Source organism: Coccinella septempunctata, chromosome 7 (assembly GCF_907165205.1).
Source record: "Coccinella septempunctata chromosome 7, icCocSept1.1, whole genome shotgun sequence".
NCBI classification, from domain to species: domain Eukaryota; kingdom Metazoa; phylum Arthropoda; class Insecta; order Coleoptera; family Coccinellidae; genus Coccinella; species Coccinella septempunctata.
The window spans coordinates 15,157,613-15,177,966 of record NC_058195.1 but is presented as its reverse complement, the minus strand read 5'-3'; the positions used below and the strand labels follow the sequence as shown (position 1 = coordinate 15,177,966).

Below are 20,354 nucleotides of genomic sequence, written 5' to 3'. Positions count from 1 at the left end.
CTTTTGAAATTGCAAATTTTTTTCCGTTTCACAGTTTTGTAGTACTTTTCTACCGAAATGTACCGTCAAGAAAAATATTTGTACCCTGAGATTAAGGGGTCTTAGGAGGGGTAGATAAGTTAGAACAAAACAGATGCAACTTTCCGAGCTTTTTTTCAGAGAAACAAAGAATAGTGAAAACCGTAAAAAAGTTTACATAATTTTTTTGTCTGTGAAGTTGAACCTCCTTACATAATGTCCTCACTGTCTATGTCTAAAAGTCTATACTATATTCTATAATCTGTTCACCCCAATATGCCCTTAACATCATTCTATAAACATTTTATTCTCTTATTATCATTGTATAATATTATACAATTAATGCCCTTTCTTTCCCTAACTCTTCTACTGCCTCCTTCAACGTCTAAAACGCCCACAATAGGCTTACTTTGAGAATTTATGGTCTATATAGACTTGAGCGAGAAGCGGGGCACAAAAGGGTTTTTTATATTATAATTCAGCATCACAGACAACTCTGTCTTTGTCTCTGTTCAGTATTAAGTACACCTTGCTCTAATACTTTGCGAACAACAAATCAATAGGTTTATGTATGCAGAACAGAAGATAATACTCATTACTCACATATATTCCATGTCGAAAGTTACAATAATGAATAATAGTAATTGCAGCTCTGTAAAACACCTCCTCGACATTATGTGCTCCTAGTATTTTAGGACCTTAAACCGAGTTTAGTTGAACCAGGTTTAACGGAGTATGTTGTGAGAGATATGGAAAGATTTTTAACGTCATGCGGTAATAACGTCAAGCGGTATTTTAACGTACGACGCATGCGTATTTCCATTTTCAGGATAACGGGCGGTATTAAGTTACCGCATCCCGTAATTTACAAGTGGATAACCAGAGACAAGAGACTCTATACTATGTGGATAACGTAGCACGTTACGAATGTACATGATTTGTTTACCTTTCGCACGTCTATTTTGCCATTGGTTTTGAATTTGGAAATAAAAAATAAATAGGTTATGTTTTGAAACGGAGGCCTCTAAGTTGAGTAGAATTGTTTCGAATTTACTCTGATGTAGGTATACTCATATATATGTATTCGACACAAATGATAAAACCGAAGAATTCCTCTAAATCATTTCCATTTTTTTCTTGGTCTGGCCACTTATAGGTTCATCTCTATAATTTTTACAATTATGAAAGCATCACTGTGAAGAGGTTTTTTAATAAAGTTTAAAGTTCCATCCAGCTCCAGCAGTTGCTTACGCCAATAACCTAAATTCGTAATCCTTCCTATCTTCCATACGACTAAAATCTGAGGCAGATAGAGATAGAGCAAAACTTTCCATTACTGCAATAGTGCAATATGTTACTAGCATACATCGGCGTTACAAGCTTCACCCATTACTCCCTGTTATGTTGTTAAACTCTTGGTTAGTTAACCGGCAACCGTACTTTAGGGCGGTTTGTAACTCAGTTGGTTAAACTCTGGTTTTTGTTGACCACTGGTTATCATTCATTGGGCTGTCGTTTTGAAGGTTACCAAATGGCTGTCGAATTGTTTAGCGTCCGATTTTGCGGGTTTAACACAATTTAACCAAGGTTTGGGCCAAGATGCACAGAATTCATGTATACAAAATCAGAGGAGTATGGCATAAGCTAACCTAAATTGAGAAATATCCATCATATGATGAATGTCATATATCATATAAATGAATAGAGAAAAGTGTGAAATCACAAAAGGGAGAATCTTCGTGAATTTAACTCAACGGACGATAAGATTTTTTAGAACTCGTTAAACTGGAAATATATCCAAGGGCTAGACGGAATGTGTTGAAGCATTTTCTCGAAAAACGTTCATTCCGTCTGTTATCTAGTCTGCTTCGTTTTCAAAAGCCCACGAAAAGTATATATTTAATACACAATAGGAAATACACATAATATTGTGGTAGAATAAGGAATAATCCGAACTATACAAACATCCCCCTTGATATTATGCGCTCCTAGTATTTTACTACCTTAAGCCGAGCTTAAGTTAAGGCAAGCACCGCCTTGCCAAGTTCGACTTAAATTTTATGTTTGAGTTTATTTGAATGAAGTAGTAGTAGTGGCATGCAGGGAGGGACCTTAGACAATTGTAGTGACTTTATATTCAAAGGTTTGCACTGATTTTCTTTGTATCATGGAGGGTTGAATACTCAATGGTGGTATATATATTTCAGAAAGAAACAATCTCAGTGGAAGTGATCGCCGTCTGCCAATACAATATTGTTCCTTTGTTAGGTGCTAGTTCTAGGGAACTTTGCTAAAAACAAAAACAAAATGTCAGCAAAATCAAAGTAGAAGTTTTTTCACTCATCATTTTTTTATTTCACATTTAATTATGTGAAGACTGAGAGCCATTCGCACTTCTTTTTATGTTTGAGCGATTTAAAGTGTTTTTCTATTAATTTTAAATGTTATCCTAGCTGTCTTGCTTTGTAATAATTTGTGCTTACAAAGACATTTCACAGTTTATACACATAATGCCATTGAGGATGTTTATATGGATGTAAAGATTAGGTATAGATTAACTCTATAATCTTTGGATGTTATTTATTACAACAACCTATATACATAAATATCTGTCTCAATATTATGTACTCCTGATATTTTAGTACTTGAACTGAGGTTAACCAACGGTTGTTGGATTGCAACACAAGTTGGTTGGTTAACTAACCAACGCCACAGTTTGCACAATGCGGTTCTAGTGCTGTGGGTTAAATATTTTTTCGGATATCGAAAAATATTACAATTATAAATATACCTATTTATACTTCATTCAAATTTATTTTAGCAGTCGGTTGGCCATGAAATAATTTTCTCAAGTTTTTGTAACTAGAACGAAGTTAGGTTGGCACTCATGAAATGTCGTTAATGTCATAACGCCGTTGCCACAACTAATATCAATTTTTATTACGAAAATGCCGAAAGTGATTGAAAAAAGAGACAGGGTTTCAGGAAGTGCTATTTAGAATTCAGGACCGGTCATTCAAATAGTTATACCCTGATATTCTAAAATCCACAATACGTCAGACGGTAGCGAACATATTCAATGTAAGAGAATTTATATAATGTTTCATCTGAATCTAAACGACATATATTTCAGCTGGATATTTCCACAATCAAAAAGATTGTGAATGAAGAGGATAACAAAGAATTTCCTTCTATTGGGAGACCCAAAAAAGTGGTGGCATTTGAGAATTTTATGTTTGAGTGCATTAATGCGAAAAGTTTACTACAGGATTTTGGATAAATGTCATCGGAGAATAAGTTTCCTAAATTGGAATTTTCTATTTTTCATTTGACTTGTCCTATACAATGTAAATGTCTTAAGGTACTAATAAATACCTATAATTATTATTATTACATCTATATGTATTAAGATGAATAGCCACAAATACGCGCAAGTTGCCCTGTTACTTGTTTATTCATGTGAAATTTTTGTTTAAAGGTGATTTTCATCTTAACTTGAAACTTCCTTCAATTCCTTTTACTTATATTGATGCAAGATGATTTTTGTTGAAGAATTTAACATTCTTGTAATTATCTGTTAATTCCTTCGGGAGATACCCATTCCCAACCACTGCATCATATGCATTTCATCTTCGGGTATATATTTTTGAAATCTACAAATGATGTAAGCCAAAGAAGATAACGAACATTAACTCTCCTCAAGCTAGTGCATATTATGATATTATACTGATCTCTTGTATTTTCCATGCAAATAACTGGATTTGGTATTCAATCAGTTTGTATAAACTTCAATTATGTTCGTCACATATTTTCCGAAGAGATTCGACATTGTGATAAAATACGTAATAACAGAAACTTTTACGTAGAACGGGCAACAAAGCGTTGATTTAAAACCCAAAAATGTTTTGACAAGCTTCATAACCCCACATTTTCGTACTATACAGAGTGAAATGTGTCAAATTTCCATGGCCAACCGACTGCTAAAATAAAGTTGAATGAAGTATAGGTATTTAGGCAGAATATACCATACGAATCATTTTACTTTCTTGGTACTTTCTTTCTTAATCGGATCTTTTCACGGATCTTCTTTAAATACATAAATATCAGGATTTTCGTAAACTGTTTTGTGTTTAGGCAAACACTCTTTAGGATTTTGACCATTGAATGTATCAAGCCAAGTAAGTGCGGATAATATTATCTTCACCCTCTTTCCCGTACAATTTTTCTTAGATCTTTTGAATTGAAAGTTGTAACGGGTTTGATTCGGAAAAAAAGGATTAATCTCGAGCGCCAGCTATTCTTTCAATAGGGAGAAATAGCAAACCCACCCAGGTACCTACTAGTCGGAGACTAGTCGGGTTTATCTAAGGTGGTAGCGATAACAAGTACTTTAAAACCGAATTTATTACAACAATCTAAATTACAGTGAACCATACGGTTATTTCCAAGTCAAGAAATATATACAGCTGATGACCAAGTTCAAAAATGAGGAAAACAGAAATGCAATAACTTGTCACGGTAATCAGAAAGTGAAATCAATGAATGAAAGAATATTCAAATCAATTATATTCAGTCAAACTATCAGGTATTAAAGAAAGCAAATAATTAAAAGCAGTTACTTTGATTCCTTCTGAGACAATAACGGATGTACGGGGTTTATACAAAATTTACAGCAACCGGGTGTCTCAGAAAGATCCAAGTCTCTGTAATCGGTTAATTTAGCAATGGGTTTGATCCCGAGCACTTCCAGTGATTTTCAGTGTACAGGCCAATCAGAATTTGAAACTATTTAATAAACGGGACGGGGCTGATGCAGGTGAAACACAATGCAACAATTTACGGGATAACGGGGTAGTTTATCGTGGTCTCTCCGTGGCAACCTTGGGTGTACACGCCAAGCATTACCAGCAGAAAAACTTCGAGACTTCTGCCGATTGGTTTCTGTCACCAGATAGCCAGGCGAGAGAAGTCTGCGGTAAACGGGAAATCTACACGGAACACAACAGGGGTAATACGGTATAAGTTACTGTGGTCTTTCTGTGGCAACCTTGGGTGTCACACGCCAAGCATTACCAGTAGAAAAACTTCGAGACTTCTGCCGATTGGTTTCCGTCACCAGATAGCCAGGCGACAGAAGTCTGCGTTAAACAGGGGGATTAACAACAAGGATTAACACAATTAAACAGATAAAAGAATGCAACTTTGAATCACGAAGTATGCGGTATCAAGAAAAGACTTACAGTTTGTTCCGGTACGGTCACACCACTTAGCAAAAAAAATAAAGAAAAGCAAAGGAAACTCTAATACGAAGAAAGACTTAATTAAAGCGGAAATGAATTAAAGAGTCACGAAGGAATCAATTACAGAATCACAACCGAATCAAGACTGAAAAATGAATCTAGAATACAGAATCGCAGATTGACTACCGAATGAATAATAATGAATCGTGAATTATCTTCGTCTGGTGGTGCGGCCCTATTTATTAACTCTCCAACATGTGGACGGTCACGTGATCAAAATTGCACTCAAATTTCGGAATTCTCGAATATTCTCCCCAGAAGGAATATTCCCGGTGGCGGTTATCTCTTTATCGGTAAAAGAAACTGTCGTTATCTGCAATCCACGATGTTTTATACTGAATTCGGTGTGTTTTTGTGGACGGAAAAACAACGCCGAATGCAGAATAGTTATTTTCCTATCAAGTGCGGAAAGTGATACTTGCCCGCACGAAACTGCCGTTGCCCGAACGATGCGAAGCAGAGTTCGGGTAAGCAGTTGAGTGCGGGCAAGACACTTTACGCAAGAGTTAGGAACAATATTTTTTCTACAAGCGCTTGAAATATATAAATATATCCATTTCACGAAACAGATCATATCTAATTTGATTAATTCATATATAATGACAGACGTAATTCTGCATGTCATTACTATGGGTTTCTCATCGTTGACGTTCTATGCATAGAATCATGATAGAATTTAATTTATTCTATAATATTTGCGTGCGGGAAAAACCCCTGCTAATCCATTCCCGCACGCAAATGCGTGCGGGAAAGAAATAGCAGGCGTTTTTCCCGCACGTTTTGGGAAAGTGACTCTTTGCAACTTGGAATGCGTGCGGGAAAAAGGTTGAACGCGCACGCTTGTAGAAAAAGACACTTTTTCTTTATTTTGGATTCTTACGGCGGATTAATGATGGAAATTTCAATTATACGGAATTTGAATTTATTAATCAGGATTCTGAAAAATATTTCCAAAATGAAACGGAATAACTATATTGAAACTGAAATCTCCATCAGACGGTGTTGCATTGTTTCAACTGGAAAATTCAGAGAAACGGATATTTAAAACGAGGCTTGATTTTTATTAAAAAACAATCAAGTATCGTTACAAAGTGTCCAATCCCTCTGCTTAACCGTTGATTGCCAATAAGTGCTGGATTTCATTAATATATTCTGGATTGATGCCTGGTTAAGTGCCTTCCAGTTTAATAAGTTTAATTGAGTTTCTGGTATTCGAAATCTCCCAGTATATTGACAATATAAGATTATGTTATTACCATCCACTAGACCAGCATAATCAATATTCTTTGACAAGGAACTTGGAGTATTGACCATGGTGGACATGGACAAGACAACTTCTTGAAATACCGACTATGATAATCGATATTCAATTAATAGAAAACGGAGGATAATCAGTTTATTCTTCCTAATATTTTCCATTGTCTTAATGCGAAGAACCCATTTTATGAAATGAAGGATAGAAATTAACATGTTGCCAACCAACAAGACAGCTGGAAAGAGCCATAGTAACATCGATTCAACGCAACTGTCACAAATATAAACCAAGAAATTGCACATCATTGTGACAAGTCTTATAGCTACAATGTTGTGTGAAGGAGGAATTTGTATTTTACCGAGAACTAAATGGGATTCGATAACGAATAGGTTAACCGAAGGAGAACGAAAGCAGGAGAAATTGGAAAGGGAAAAAGCGTATTTGAAGTATCTGAAAGAAATGAGTACTCAATTAGTTGCAGGAACTCATACAAAAAGGGTAAAGTAGCAGAACTGATTCTATATTGTGTGAACAATTGAAACATTTTTCAAGGAAGCGGCAGCAAAACGTCTAGAAGAAAAACAAAAAGATGGCGAAAGAAGAGAAAAAATTATACTCGAAGATTATTTACGAATGAGAGAAAATCAAAAAAAGGAAAGAGAAGAAATGTTGAAGAAATATGTGAGAGAAGCAGTTGTTCATAGGAGCCCCACATTAGAATTAACCAGAGCCTTAAGAGAAGCACAAGTTTTGGAAGAGAGACGGAAAGAACTCGAACTTAAACAGAAGATAAGAGAAAACGAGGAGAAAATGGAACAAAGAGAGATAAATCAGCTGAAGCGTCAATGGGAAGCGTCTGACAAATTTCATTATGAAAAAGAGGAAAACAGAAGGTGTAAATTGGATCAATTGAAGACTGAAGTTTGGAAACAGTATGTATGAATTCCGGTAAAGTACCCGTTTTATGCAAAATAATTTGTTTCATCCAGATACCAGGATATTCGTGAAAGGAAACAAAAAGAACATATAGAATTGGTTGATGAAGAACGAATGAACCTTTTCAGAATGGCTGAGGAATTGGAGAAGAAGGAAAGAGTTAAAAAAGAACAGGTAATTATTCTCAACTGTTATTTAACTCTGAAATGGGACCTTGGATTAAACGATGATTTTAATGGCTATTATATTGCTATTTTCGAAATTTTTTAAGCAACTATCCAACAAGAAGAAGGCATTGTCTCTCCTCAAAAAGGCTGCTGAAGATGCTGAAAAACGACGGTTTCTCCAGAAAAGACAGGACGATGAAATCTATAGGATCAACGAAGTTATTAATAACGCATTGACTATAAGGAATTGCCATATTGAAGCGAAAATGAAGAAGGTGAGGCTTTTGGTTTTCGTCACTAAACGAAAGGCAACATGTTTAGTGACCAAAGAATGAATGAAAATGGTTCAAATTTTGTTGTTAGACGAGGAAATTTTATAATTCAAAGAAATGACGTCCTACTTCACAGTATCAGTGTATTTCAGGGACTTTCATCAGTTCATCAGATTCAAAAAAGAAAAACTTACGTTTTGTTATGTTGACTTGGTTTTGAACCAATTCGATTCTTGTAAACAGTTTTTCCGAGGAAGTCTTCAATTTTCCTTATTATATCATCTATAAATAAGTGAATTCAGCATGAATGACTCTACGTAAAGAAAACTCCGCTTTTTGTGAAGATTGTGACAATTGCAAGGTAAAATTTAAGATATATTCATTATTCGATATCCTTGTTGTATATTATTTGCAAAATGAATTTGTGGAGACCAGAAAACAAACTTCCTTACCTACAAAACAAAAGTATGGTTTTGTTCTGCGATCAGAATCAAATGTTCACTGCACATATACTATAGTTGGGGAGCCGACGATGCTATATCGGGATTTACTCGAGCGTCGTGGAGACCTAGTGGATTTTGAAGATTAGATGGTAGAAAGAAAAAAGGTTCTATGATGTATGCACTTTCAGCGGTGGGAAAACGTCTGCAAGGAATTTTTTCAGCTTAGTTTACACTTCGAAAATAGGGTTTCAACCTATGTGGACATGGCCTCGGTAGCGCAGTAGGCAGCGCGTAAGTCTCATAATCTTAAGGTCGTGAGTTCGATCCTCACCCGGGGCAACTTTTTGTATTTTCATCGTTGGAATCAAAAAACAAGATGTATAAATATGGTGTAAGTTGGGGAGCCGACGATGCTAAATCCGGATTTACTTGAGCGTCGTGGAGACCTAGTGGATTTTGAAGATTAGATGGTAGAAAGAGAAAAAGGTTCTATGATGTATGCACTTTCAGCGGTTGGTAAAGCGTCTGCAGGGTCTCAAAGATGTAAAAAAAAATCGTCAGGTCTACATACTCTCTGATAATGAATTCATGCTTATCTGACAGTTTGCGCGGTGGGACTGGCCGTACGGAAGAGTTGAAAATGGTAAAAAAAAATTTCTTCCAGCGTGTCAGATTTTTGGAGGGTATGTTTATTGGACCCAAAGGAAGCTACTATTCAAGTGACTGACAATTTGGACGTGACGCAAGGTCACAACGGTCCTTTGAAAATGTAAAAAAAAATCGTTACTTGTTGTACATACTCGAGCGTGTCAGATTTTCATACAGATAGTTAATCTGGGTGTTGTAGACGTGTTGACCCATAAATCTGACACTAATCAGGAGGGGTTTTCTTAATCTGACACTTTGAAGATGATAAAAATCCTTCATTTTCGAATATTTTTCTCCCTCTACCTTTAATCGTTTTTATATTCATCATGAAAGTTGTAGATAATAAAATTCTACACAACTTTTGTCTGAAGCAATTTTACATTCTCTTAACCGTTCTCGAGTTAGAGGGCGATAAGGTCGAGAAGCTTAGCCACACAAGCGAAAGGGCAAGGTCAATGTAGAATCCCAGTCTAATCTACAATTGTCAAAATGACAAGGTGTTTTTATGATGACAATTTCGAAATTAGTCACGAAAATTTTAGTGTTGTCTGTGACTGAACCGTAGAATGTACTATTTTCCAACGAGTGAATTTTCGCTTCAGCATGTATCGCCTTATATCTCAAAAATATTTGAACGTAGAAAAAATTGCTTGGGACAAAATTTTTAGAAAATGTTATGCTCTACAACTTTTATAATGAATGTGCGAAAAAATTTATATTTTTTCCGTTATTCTTGAATCATTAGCTTCAAAATAAGAAAAAATGCCACCGCGCTCGAGAATGTACACGTGACTTTTTTTTGCAACTTTGGCGCCCTCTCACACATTTTCGACACGCTTAAATTGTCAGATTAAGAGAATATACTGTTCAACATGTAATTAACCACATATATCTTAATCTGACATGCTCGAGTATGTACAATGACGGTTTTTTTTTACTATTCTGACAGGCTGTCCTGGACAATTCCCCCTATATACAGGTCTAATTTTTGGTAGAGGTCCTCTACAGGGTCCAAGGTATGTCCCCTCTGAGACGCTCGAGTAAATCCCGAATTTCCTTCTTCGGCTATCCAACTACTACTGTTTGCTCAAATGACAGAAAATAAAAATCATTGACCGAGTCACTTGTTACGAGATTTAATATTTATTTGATCCACAGCTCTTCACCATGCAATCATTTTCGAACGATATTTTGAGGTTTTCACCAAGAAAGTACACAAAAAATTCAATAATCAGCAACAAGAAGGAGCTAGAGCTAGATAAACAAAAAGCGGTACGAGAATCAAAACATTCAAAACCTCTTTGACCAAAACGGCCATCTGAATCATATGTTTCTACAAATGGCCTTGAAATCAATCTTTAGATCAGTATTAGGGTCACTAGGGTCACACATTTGAAACACAGATGGCGCTCTAGTACTTTGTAATCTTGGATTTCCGTAACATGGGTCACAAATTGCGGATCAATCCTCATAGTTACTCTAATATTTCAGAATGTCAATGAACGCATCGACAGAAATATAAAGATATATGTTGATTATATGTCGCAAATACCATCCGCAGAACCGAGCGAAGAGGCAATCTATCAGAATGGACTACGGAAGAATCAGAACGAGTAAGTTATTCTTTTAAATACATAGGGTGTTCCAACTGACACCACTCTTTGCATGTAGTCACCCACTCAATTTATTTTCGTAATACATTGGAAGCCTTCCAGGCTTCAAATTCAGATTTCCTAATCTGAGTTCCACAGTGTTCTGCACTTTTTGAAAAACTAAAATAATGGTCATTCTTGTTGTGTGTCCAATGCGATTACAAGGAAAGCATTAAGTGATTTTCGTAGATGCTAATTAATCACCTATATTCGATTGTTCATCTATTTATTCAATTATTATTCATTCATCTTTTCATATACTTTATTATCATTCATGAATATATGTTTCTTTCCCCTTCTTTGCTCCACTTTCTAATATTTAAATACTCACGATGCAGATTGGTTAATTCATTTAATGAGCATACTCAAGATTTATACATATATATAATGGTAGTTTAATACTGAGACTGATTAACACGATTTTGTCCTGAAGGTATGAAAAAAAATTGGCTGAAACAGTGGCGAAACAGAAAAAAGCAGCCGAAGATAAAATCAAAAATTATAAAGAAGACATACGACGACAGAAGATGAAGACTGAAGAAGAGGAAGAGATGAAGCGTATGGAAATGATCGAAAGATACAAGAAAATCGAGGCCATGAAATACTTCGATGAAGCGAACGAAAAAGAGGAGTTGAGACGGAAGAAACAGTACGCCGAAGAACTACTCCGTCAAGCAGTAATAAAATCATGATCTTGTGAATCCTGGCAAATGTGATTTCTGGTGAATTTTTCAGGAGGAGCAGAGGCTTACGATGAAGCACGAGAAGAAACTCGAAGAGGAATATGTCTTCCACAGTTACTCATCACAGGATGACCATTTCACTAGCTACGCTGATGAGGTTATAAGATTCGCCAAACAAAAACGATGGCCGACTGCTCCAATCAAGAGAGTAATAGAGGTAATTATTCATCAGATGTAGATTGTCACAAATATCAAAGTGCTTAAAATACAATATGGCTGATTCTGTGCCCTGATTTCATTGCAGAATTATAAAAGAACGCAGCCGCTCATACAAAGGAGAAGAAGAGAAACCCCCTTCGATAGAAAATCTGCAACATTGACTTTCCAGGAAGAATATACCAATATTTCTCCTAAGTTGAAGGAAAAATTCATTTCATTAGAGAAGGAGGTTAGAGAATAGGAAATTATAAATGATTATTTTAAGCCAAGCATCAATTTTCTGTAGTTATATGATATTATCTTTTTATTATATAATCATCGTAATTATTATAATTATAATTATATATATATATATATATATATTAAGAGAAAAGCTCAGATAATAAGAACATAGGTTACTAGCAATATTTCAAGCCTATCTTGAATTTTCATTACTTTCTAATTATATTATCATTATTATTATATATTTATTATATAATTAGTTTGTGAAAAAGCAATAAAAGTTATGAGATATGGTCGATATTGATAATATTTGTGTTTAATTGAGGATCTTCCATTTTTTTTTCAAACTATGAAAAATTAATTTTTATAAGAAGAGAAAACTATGAATATAAAAACCTAAATCCTTAAAATCTTTACTAACTACGAAAGAATATTCTTATTTCAGACATGGCTGTAGACAATTAGAGGTTATTGAACATATACAGGGTGAGTCTTTGACTCGTACAAATAGTTTAACAGTAGATTCTTGAGGTCAAAAGAAACAATTTTTTCCTATACCATTTTTCCCGAATCGGCTCGGCTTAAAAGATCTCAAAAACAAAAATACCAAAAATTCAAAGAAACCCAACTCTTGAAACTAAGTTGGACGCTATCTAATCAATATTTGGACGTTTCATAAAATAAAAGTATTCTTCATATTTTCTCGCAAATGTGCCGTTTTCGAGTAATTTGACGTTCAAAAATTAAAAAGTATCTGAAATTTGAAAAACTGGTCAATTTGTCTGAATAAAATTTTTTTTTAAATATCCACAGATATTTTGTGTCACATATTTAGCTAGTTATTTTGGAGATATGTAATTTGGTTTTTTCAGGGGTGGCACAGCTCATTTTGAAGATTCAAAATGGCTATATCTTTTTATCAGGGCCGAATCGGAAAAAATGTTAGAGAAAAATGTGTTTCATTCGACCTCAAGAATCTACTGTTTAAATATTTTTACGAGTCGAAGACCCTGTAGATTGCCCCGGAATTATTCAAAGCATTGAACAACGAAAAAACTTCTATGCTTTCGTATATCATGTGATGCTCAAAAGCCGAAATCCCCAAAAACTCAAATGTGACAGTACATCTCAGATGTTCCGTTAGCTCAATATTTTTGTCTCATTTTGTTGATTTTTTTCATAAGGATGGAAACCAGGTATTATTCAGAAAAAGGACGATCTGGTGGAGAGCACAAACTGGCCCTCCATGCCAGTAAAAAAGTGTTCGACAGAATAACTGGGCATCTCTACAGAAAGGAGAGAATAAGGGAAGATTTGGAGAGGGAAGCAGCCCACAGGAAATACCTGAGAGATGAGGGCAGAGCTATGACATCACAATGGGAAAATTCTGTAGAAGTAGGTCATAATAAAATAGAATCAATCAGTAGGTGCAATGAGATTGTACCAGATAATCAATCCATTTTATTCTCTGCCTACCCTTTCAGGCACGATATAAAACGAAATTTAATATTTCATGCCACTTATTTTTTTTCTTATGCTATTAAACTTGCTTTTTACTACCAAATATCAAAATTCTGAGTAACATACTGGATATAAATAGTATACAAAAAATGCAAGATTGTCTTAAACAATCCTGATCTTCATTGTTTGTTGGTACTTACACTTTCGTGTCACAGAGATAATAGTTAAGTGGTAGTACAACACAAAGGGCGTCAGATGTTAGTTTGTACGATCGAATATTTGGTACATATTTCTATAAATATCAATACTTATTGTTCCTTCATTTTCAATTTTCATCTCCAAGAATTTGAGGAAGAAAAAAGAAGAGGAACGACAACAAAGATTGGCACAGAAAGCTGATGACAGGGTCGAACAATACTTCAAGGTCTTGAAATGGCAAGCTGAACAAAGAAAAATCTTCAACGAAGAAGTGAAAAAGAAAATATTTGTTATGAGAGGCTCCCAGCGTGATATAAATTCTGGCGTGCTGTTCTCCGAATGTTTGTACTTCAACGAGAAAAATATAGAACATAAGACTAGAGAAAAGGAAAAAGCAGATAAAGACTGGAAGGAGTTCGAGCAACAAATAATCAGAGAAGATAAAGAATTCAAAGATAATGAACTAATTAAAGAATGTAAGAGGAGAACTGCCGCAGAGAATCATCTAAAATTCCTGAAAAACCAGTAAGTTTTTTTCAAAAAAGAATAGGTACATTGAAGGCTAAAAGATACTCAGTGGAAAATAAACAAATCTTACAAGAATTTCAGGAAAGCAGAAAAACAGAGAAGAAGAACAGAAATTAAATCTGGAAATAGAAATATCAGACATAGCTAGGCAAAAAAAGGAAATGGAAATCATCAGGAAAAACGCAGAAGAAGACGTAAGGCTCCATGATTACTTACGTATAATTCTAGCTGAAGTTTAATTATCTTCAGTTTCTCAAAGCTAAACGTTGCTCAATGAAAATTCTGAAGGACAGCAGGGAAGAAGCCATAAAGAAACGGCAACTTGAGGAGAAACAAAATGCTGAATTAGAAAGAGTTTGTGAGATTTACAGAGACACTAGAACAAGGATCAACTGTGCTAGGGAAGTTATGAAAAAGAAAGTAAGTGCTTACTTAGGAAAGCAAGAAGATGGTAAGTCATATGCAGTCTTCAAAAATGTAAGTTCTTCACAGGATATCCAGAAGAGGCTAGACTTCCAAGAGGAGGCTTTCAAGAAGCTCGAAGAGATTCAAAATCAGATTTTGGACACTGAAGGCCAAAGGATAGCCAATGCTGTTGCTGAAAAGGAGGAAGCGTGTGAATTATCTCAATCTGTTGTTATTTTTTCTTTCTGGTTCTTCTTTTAGCGATGCTCTGAAAAGACGAATGCGTGAAGAATACGACGAAAGACTTCTGAAAGAGAGGAAAGAAAATTATGAGAACGCTCTTCAAGAGGAAAAGAGGAAGAAAGACGAAGAGAAAGAGAAGCGTAAATGGCAAATGCTGAACAGAATTAAGCTGATTGAAATATGTAAAGAGGAAGAAGAGCGAAGAGAAGAAAATAAATTGAAGAAAAGGAATAATTACAGGGGATTACTAGATGAACAGGTCGTAAGTTCGCTTTGAAGTGCCTTTTTATGTACTTACAATTTATTTTTCACGATCGACGTTTTTGCCAAAGAGTATTAAGCATATCCTCGTAGATCTGCACTATTCCGCACAAACACAATTGCCAAATCCAAATCTTGCTTTAAGTTCCTTCGATCCTCGTTAAATCTACTTTGAATAAAACATGCTTCAACATGCCTTCAGAAAAAGAATGAAGAAATTCGTGCTGAAAAAAAAGCGGAAGAAGATGCATTCATATGGAATGATTTTCCTGAAGAAGATAGGAAGTTTTTGGAGTACGGTGAGGAGATGTTGGCCAAGCAGAAGTCGGAGGGAAAACCTACCTATCCCATACAACTGGCAATCACGGTAAGTAAAACAAAAGGCTCCTGTTTATTTTAGCGCCCACGTTATATGTATTGTCAACGATTTTAACGCGTCAAGCCTCAAGAGAACTCACTGAATTTTTATTCGGAAAATGGGAGGAATTCGTCAATTGAATGACAATTTAAAGGAATAGTTTTGAGGTTAGGTTAGGTTAATTTAGGTTGGGACAGTGAAAAATTTAATTGAAAATGCCATTTTCAGATATTAATTAAAAGATTGGGTTTAGATATTCAAGCGTTGAACAGGAAAAATATTACAATTCAACGGATTTCGGTCAACTACAAGTCCGGAAAATTTGGTTGGATATGGATGAAATATCTAAGAACCAAAGATTATAGAGTAGGAAGATAGGAAACGGCCTCATACCGCTAGTGCTAAAAACAGACTACATTTTGGCCCGTGAAAACACATTTGACAATGAGATGGCGCTGAAAACGTATTATCAATACAGAAAAACTGTTCAATAACAGTTTTCTGTTTTATAATTGAGGGGCTCGAAATTCGAATTCTATTCCTTGTATTGAATTTCAATATTGATCTTGTTGAGACGACAAAACAACTTCTTCTATAGACTGTTGACAACTCCATTGTCCGCTGAAGATTACGAAACGGAATACAATATTATACTACAAATAGCACACAACAATGGCTTCCCTATGAACTTGGTCCAGAACACTTTTCGCAAGATTTCCCATAAGATCATGATTAGACATAACACCCACTTAACCCCTATATCAGACGAAAACATAATTTTCAAGAGCATCCCTTATGTTCCTGGGGTTTCTGAGAGAATCCAAAAATACCTAAAACAGTTTAACATTCAGATATCCTTCAAAGTTGAAAACTCCCTTAAAGCAATCCTCTCCAGAGGTAAGGATAAGGTCGACCCGGTCGAGAGAATGGGAGTCTATCGGCTAGAATGTTCTTGTGGTAGTTTCTACATAGGCCGATCCTTCAGAAGCATCAAAACAAGGATCGATGAACACTTCAGAGCCATTAGGACCAACAACCCCAACAAGTCCACTTTCGCGGAGCACATCCTCTCGAACTCCGGCCACGTTCCTTCGTTGGAGCCCTGCATCCTGTCTCTACCTCAAAACAGAAGTTTATGTGACTCATTGGAGAAGATACATATCACAAAGGCAAAACACAACACCCCAACTAAACTTCTGAACACCCAGCAAGAGTTCCCTGAACTGCTTATTTGTCCGCATTTGCTCGGCTTTCTCCCATCGCGATGACTCCGATTCCATTCTTCCCCCTTTTCTCCCAATTTTGATATTTCACACAACCCGATATTCGCCACTCAACAGAAACTCAGTCATTTTTTTTTCCTGTGGTTTCTGCGCTTCTTTCTGCTCTTTCTGTTTGCCTTCGTCGATCCCTGATAATTTGACATGTTTACTTTCATCTTTTCTTGACAGATAACTTCGGTTATAATTTTAAACATGTAAGTTATTTTCCTTAAATTTCTTTTTACAATTCGACTCTCAATATTTATTGATTTACTGTTTTGTCTTTGTACTGTTGTTTTCTCTTTCCGTGTACTTTTCTGTTGCTGTCTTTTATTTTATTACTGTTTTCATACATCTTTGTATTCGTCTGCAGATGCCTGAAGATGGCCCTAATTTTGTAAGGGCCGAAACATATGTAGCAATTTTTAATAAAGAATTTGGAGCAGACACGAAAACTTCGTCTTTTTCATTATCTATCAAACTCCAATGAACAGGATGGATAATAGATTTGAAAAGGATGGTTTTGTTTTGTGACCAGGATGTTAGTTTTCATCTGAACATTGTTTGGAATCAATTGCTATCAATGAAATACGCTGTTGGATGTGATAAATTTTTATTTGCAATCTATAAAAAATGTACAAAAATTTGAAATTATGAACAACGAAAAGAGCTTTGACTCGGACACAAGGGTATGGTTAACTGCTATAGTTACGTCAAAGGTGTTTTTTCTGTGAAAACGTTTCGAATTAATAAACTTAGTTGAATTTGTACAATTTATATCAGAAATTTATTTAAGCCAATATTCAATTTGCCGTCATAGGATACACATTTCCGCTACTTACATATTATTTACGAAATTTTCAGAAGCACAATTGAAAAAAAACCTTACATAGGTATACAAGTCCGGTATTCAAGCTAGTCAGTATAATTTCTTCATGCTTTTTTTATGATTTCTTCATGGTATGTTCTCTTTATGACACAATATACAAACTGATTAATGAATGAACAAAACACTCACAGAAGGTTTCATAAAACTTTGACTTTCCAAACCACAATTTGACAGTCAACCGATTCACAAATCGAAATCCATAAATCTTTTGCATTTCTTAATATATTGAAGGCAATTGAGAATCTTTGAATGGACGTATAAAAGTCATAATTTCCCCTAAATGGGTCCTTCATGCAAGGTATGCTTCCTGTATACAACAATTTACGTGGATGAACAGTTCTCAATCGACTTGCAGTAAAATTTTCATTGCACATGGTGTAGTCAGTAATGTTTGCAGGCCTTTACGCCCTGAAAATTTTATCCACTTCGTAGCACTGAAAATAAAAATCAATGAATGACCGAGTCACATGTTACCAGTTTTAATACTTACATTCCCATTTTCTTTAATAAAATTAGTTTTATTTGATTCACAGTTTTTCACCATACAATAATTTTCGAAGGATATTTTCAGACAAAATTTCAATAATCAGCAACTAGAACGAGCTTGATAAACGAAAGGCGATACGAGAATCAAAACATTCATAAACCTCTTTGATCAAAATGGCCATCTGACATCTCAAAAAATTTCATATGTCCCTCGAATTAATATTTTAACCAGTCTTAGGGCCTTAAAAACACATTTGAAACACAGATGGCGCTCACATCACTTTAGTCACTTCGTTTCCTATCTTTCTACTCTATAATCTTTGCTAAGAACTTTGGAAAATTTTTCAGCAATACAAGAAGAAGCACAGTTTGTTGGCAGATAGAGCCAAAATTTCGTCGACGAAGAAGGAAGAGAATGGATCGAAAAAAGGAATGAAATTGCCGATAATCAACAGAAGGATTTGTCCCAATAAGAACGACTCATCAGGTTTCCTAGATTGTTTTTGTACGGATTGAGAAATTATACGGTTATTCATATCTATCAGAAAAAACTTTCCTCGGAAACTATTCTAAAATTATGCGAATAAAATTATTTAAACGCAACGACCTTTTATTCGATGGCGTAGTCATAAACAATAATCCAGTAATTCAGTAGAGGAATTGTCACACTCGACGCAAGATATAAGATATCCTTATGACGATATATCGACCAGGGTCTCGGTGACATATGTAGATGGAAAAAAAATCTATTTTTTTTCGCGAGTTCTGCGGCCCCAAGTTTGTTCTAGGAGAACCAAGAGGGCTGCAGGCGCAAGCCAAGTCCGAGGCAAACCTAGAGGGCCTCAGGCTCGAGTCACGTCTAAGGCGAACCGCGAGGGCCGCAGGCCCCACAGAACACACCGATACTTGATTTACTTTATGGCAGGCCCGAGCCACATTTGAGGCGAGCCGTGAGGGCCGCAGGCCCGAACTACGTCCGAGGCGAAACACGAGGGCCGCAGGCCGGAGCCACATCTACTACTAGAACTACTAGTAGGCTATGATTTAAGTTAATCTATGAGGTATGCCTCAGGTGCCGAATATGGTGTCGCCTCTGACATCTATGGATATCGTTCTTCATTTATTAGTTTCTAAAAAGAAACCTTGTATATTTTTAGTATCGTTCTCCCAACCTTCGCGAAGTCAAGCATAGATGGCAGCTCCTTCACTCTTTTGTTAGAGTCACTGTATCGTCATTGTATAAAGTGGTCTTTATACAATCTTATCGTTGAAAATCAATTCTTCAAAATCACATCATCACAGAATAAGGGTTGAAAATCAAATAAAAAATTATACGGGAGATGACAAGAAGCCACCTACTACATGTACATACAAGGAAAGATTTTAATTGCCACCTCTGTTAATAGATGGCGCCAACAGCTGTCAGAAAAATTTTAGGGTATTTCATAAATGCATATTCAATATTTTATCGGTATCAGTAAACAATAACAATATTTCGTGGAACCCAGTACATGAGTACTCAAATACCGATGAGTGAACAATAGGTTTTCCAGATAGTTCAGATAGATCATTAGATCATTTTTACGGTTGAAAATGAATTACCACGTTGAGATGAACAGATAGCAGATATTCTAGCAAAATACTCATTTTCGCTGGTTTTTTTTTTGGTGTGCAATTAATAATTGTGCTCTTTCTTGTCATTGGCGTTCTATTTTCAACTTCAAATATTTCGTGGAGGGTATTGAATGACAGGATTTTTTCTTCTTATCAAACCACTCTTCATTTGGAAAAAGTTCTAAATATATTTATAATTCCACAATTATACAATTCCAGTTTTTTGTTGTACATATGCTATACATCAAATTTACCTTTTTTGACGAAAATGTTAAACAGAGTATCATAAATTTCATTAATGAAATATGATCAACCAATTCGAAAATGAAAGAATCTGATTCTAATCATAATTCAGGATACGTTGTTTATTATTATTTTGTACTTTGCGACATGGAGGACACTTCTCTCTTGTTTTTTCTTATCTCCGTAGCGATTTATCATTAAAATTTCGATCTTGTGGTTTTCAATTGAGTACCTACTCTATATTGTCCGATTTTTCAACAAACTTCATTTCTCACAAAACAGTCAAATTTTAAATATCCTCGCTAATATTTGCTCGATACGATGTTATTGCTCTACTCATTTTTATCCGACTGTTTTTTTTTGACAAAAAAGATATACAAATACCTCTTGATATTTTGCACTTTATACTGCTCGAATTTTTTCATTGATTTGAATTAGAATTCGAATTAAAGTCCGAATTGGTTAATGTTTGTTAAAGATCTTAAAATGAGAATTTAATATTTAGTAAGCATGTGTAACTCGATATACCCCTTAAGTAGTCCCAATTCTCTTCATAGATTAGGAGTCGTTGATTGAGCAATAAATCACTTA

At 35.3% G+C, this 20,354-nt stretch overlaps 3 protein-coding genes and 1 non-coding gene across 4 annotated transcripts; all 4 read left to right on the top strand.

Moving 5' to 3' along the window:
- The first annotated feature begins 6,844 nt into the window (after nucleotides 1-6,844).
- On the top strand, nucleotides 6,845-7,788 carry LOC123317209 (trichohyalin-like). Its single transcript, XM_044903619.1, has 3 exons — nucleotides 6,845-7,071; nucleotides 7,126-7,505; nucleotides 7,563-7,788. Exons 1-3 carry the CDS (start codon nucleotides 6,901-6,903, stop codon nucleotides 7,777-7,779), a joined length of 768 nt encoding a protein of 255 aa, XP_044759554.1. The 5' UTR covers nucleotides 6,845-6,900; the 3' UTR covers nucleotides 7,780-7,788.
- LOC123316817 (trichohyalin-like) lies at nucleotides 7,785-11,612 on the top strand. Its single transcript, XM_044903059.1, has 4 exons — nucleotides 7,785-7,951; nucleotides 10,531-10,652; nucleotides 11,125-11,368; nucleotides 11,427-11,612. The coding sequence occupies exons 1-4, from the start codon at nucleotides 7,943-7,945 to the stop codon at nucleotides 11,610-11,612; spliced, it is 561 nt and encodes a 186-aa protein (XP_044758994.1). The 5' UTR covers nucleotides 7,785-7,942.
- Nucleotides 8,658-8,730, top strand: Trnam-cau. The gene has a single exon. It is a non-coding gene; the product is annotated as a tRNA-Met (tRNA).
- A 1,311-nt stretch (nucleotides 11,613-12,923) lies between the features above and the next one.
- LOC123317052 (trichohyalin-like) lies at nucleotides 12,924-18,723 on the top strand. Its single transcript, XM_044903409.1, has 8 exons — nucleotides 12,924-13,210; nucleotides 13,620-13,999; nucleotides 14,076-14,196; nucleotides 14,252-14,422; nucleotides 14,495-14,616; nucleotides 14,669-14,912; nucleotides 15,114-15,278; nucleotides 18,255-18,723. Exons 1-8 carry the CDS (start codon nucleotides 13,001-13,003, stop codon nucleotides 18,420-18,422), a joined length of 1,581 nt encoding a protein of 526 aa, XP_044759344.1. The 5' UTR covers nucleotides 12,924-13,000; the 3' UTR covers nucleotides 18,423-18,723.
- Nucleotides 18,724-20,354: the final 1,631 nt, after the last annotated feature.

Excerpts from the sequence above, each read along its gene's own strand:
- LOC123317209 (XM_044903619.1), top strand. The coding sequence starts at position 6,901 with ATGTTGTGTGAAGGAGGAATTTGTATTTTACCGAGAACTAAATGGGAT. Across the intron at positions 7,072-7,125 it reads CAGGAACTCATACAAAAAGG|GAAGCGGCAGCAAAACGTCT; the intron begins GTAAAGTAGCAG and ends ACATTTTTCAAG. Across the intron at positions 7,506-7,562 it reads AAGACTGAAGTTTGGAAACA|ATACCAGGATATTCGTGAAA; the intron begins GTATGTATGAAT and ends TGTTTCATCCAG.
- LOC123316817 (XM_044903059.1), top strand. Across the intron at positions 10,653-11,124 it reads CTACGGAAGAATCAGAACGA|GTATGAAAAAAAATTGGCTG; the intron begins GTAAGTTATTCT and ends TTTGTCCTGAAG. Across the intron at positions 11,369-11,426 it reads AAGAACTACTCCGTCAAGCA|GAGGAGCAGAGGCTTACGAT; the intron begins GTAATAAAATCA and ends TGAATTTTTCAG.
- LOC123317052 (XM_044903409.1), top strand. The coding sequence starts at position 13,001 with ATGGAAACCAGGTATTATTCAGAAAAAGGACGATCTGGTGGAGAGCAC. Across the intron at positions 13,211-13,619 it reads AATGGGAAAATTCTGTAGAA|AATTTGAGGAAGAAAAAAGA; the intron begins GTAGGTCATAAT and ends TTCATCTCCAAG. Across the intron at positions 14,617-14,668 it reads GTTGCTGAAAAGGAGGAAGC|CGATGCTCTGAAAAGACGAA; the intron begins GTGTGAATTATC and ends TTCTTCTTTTAG.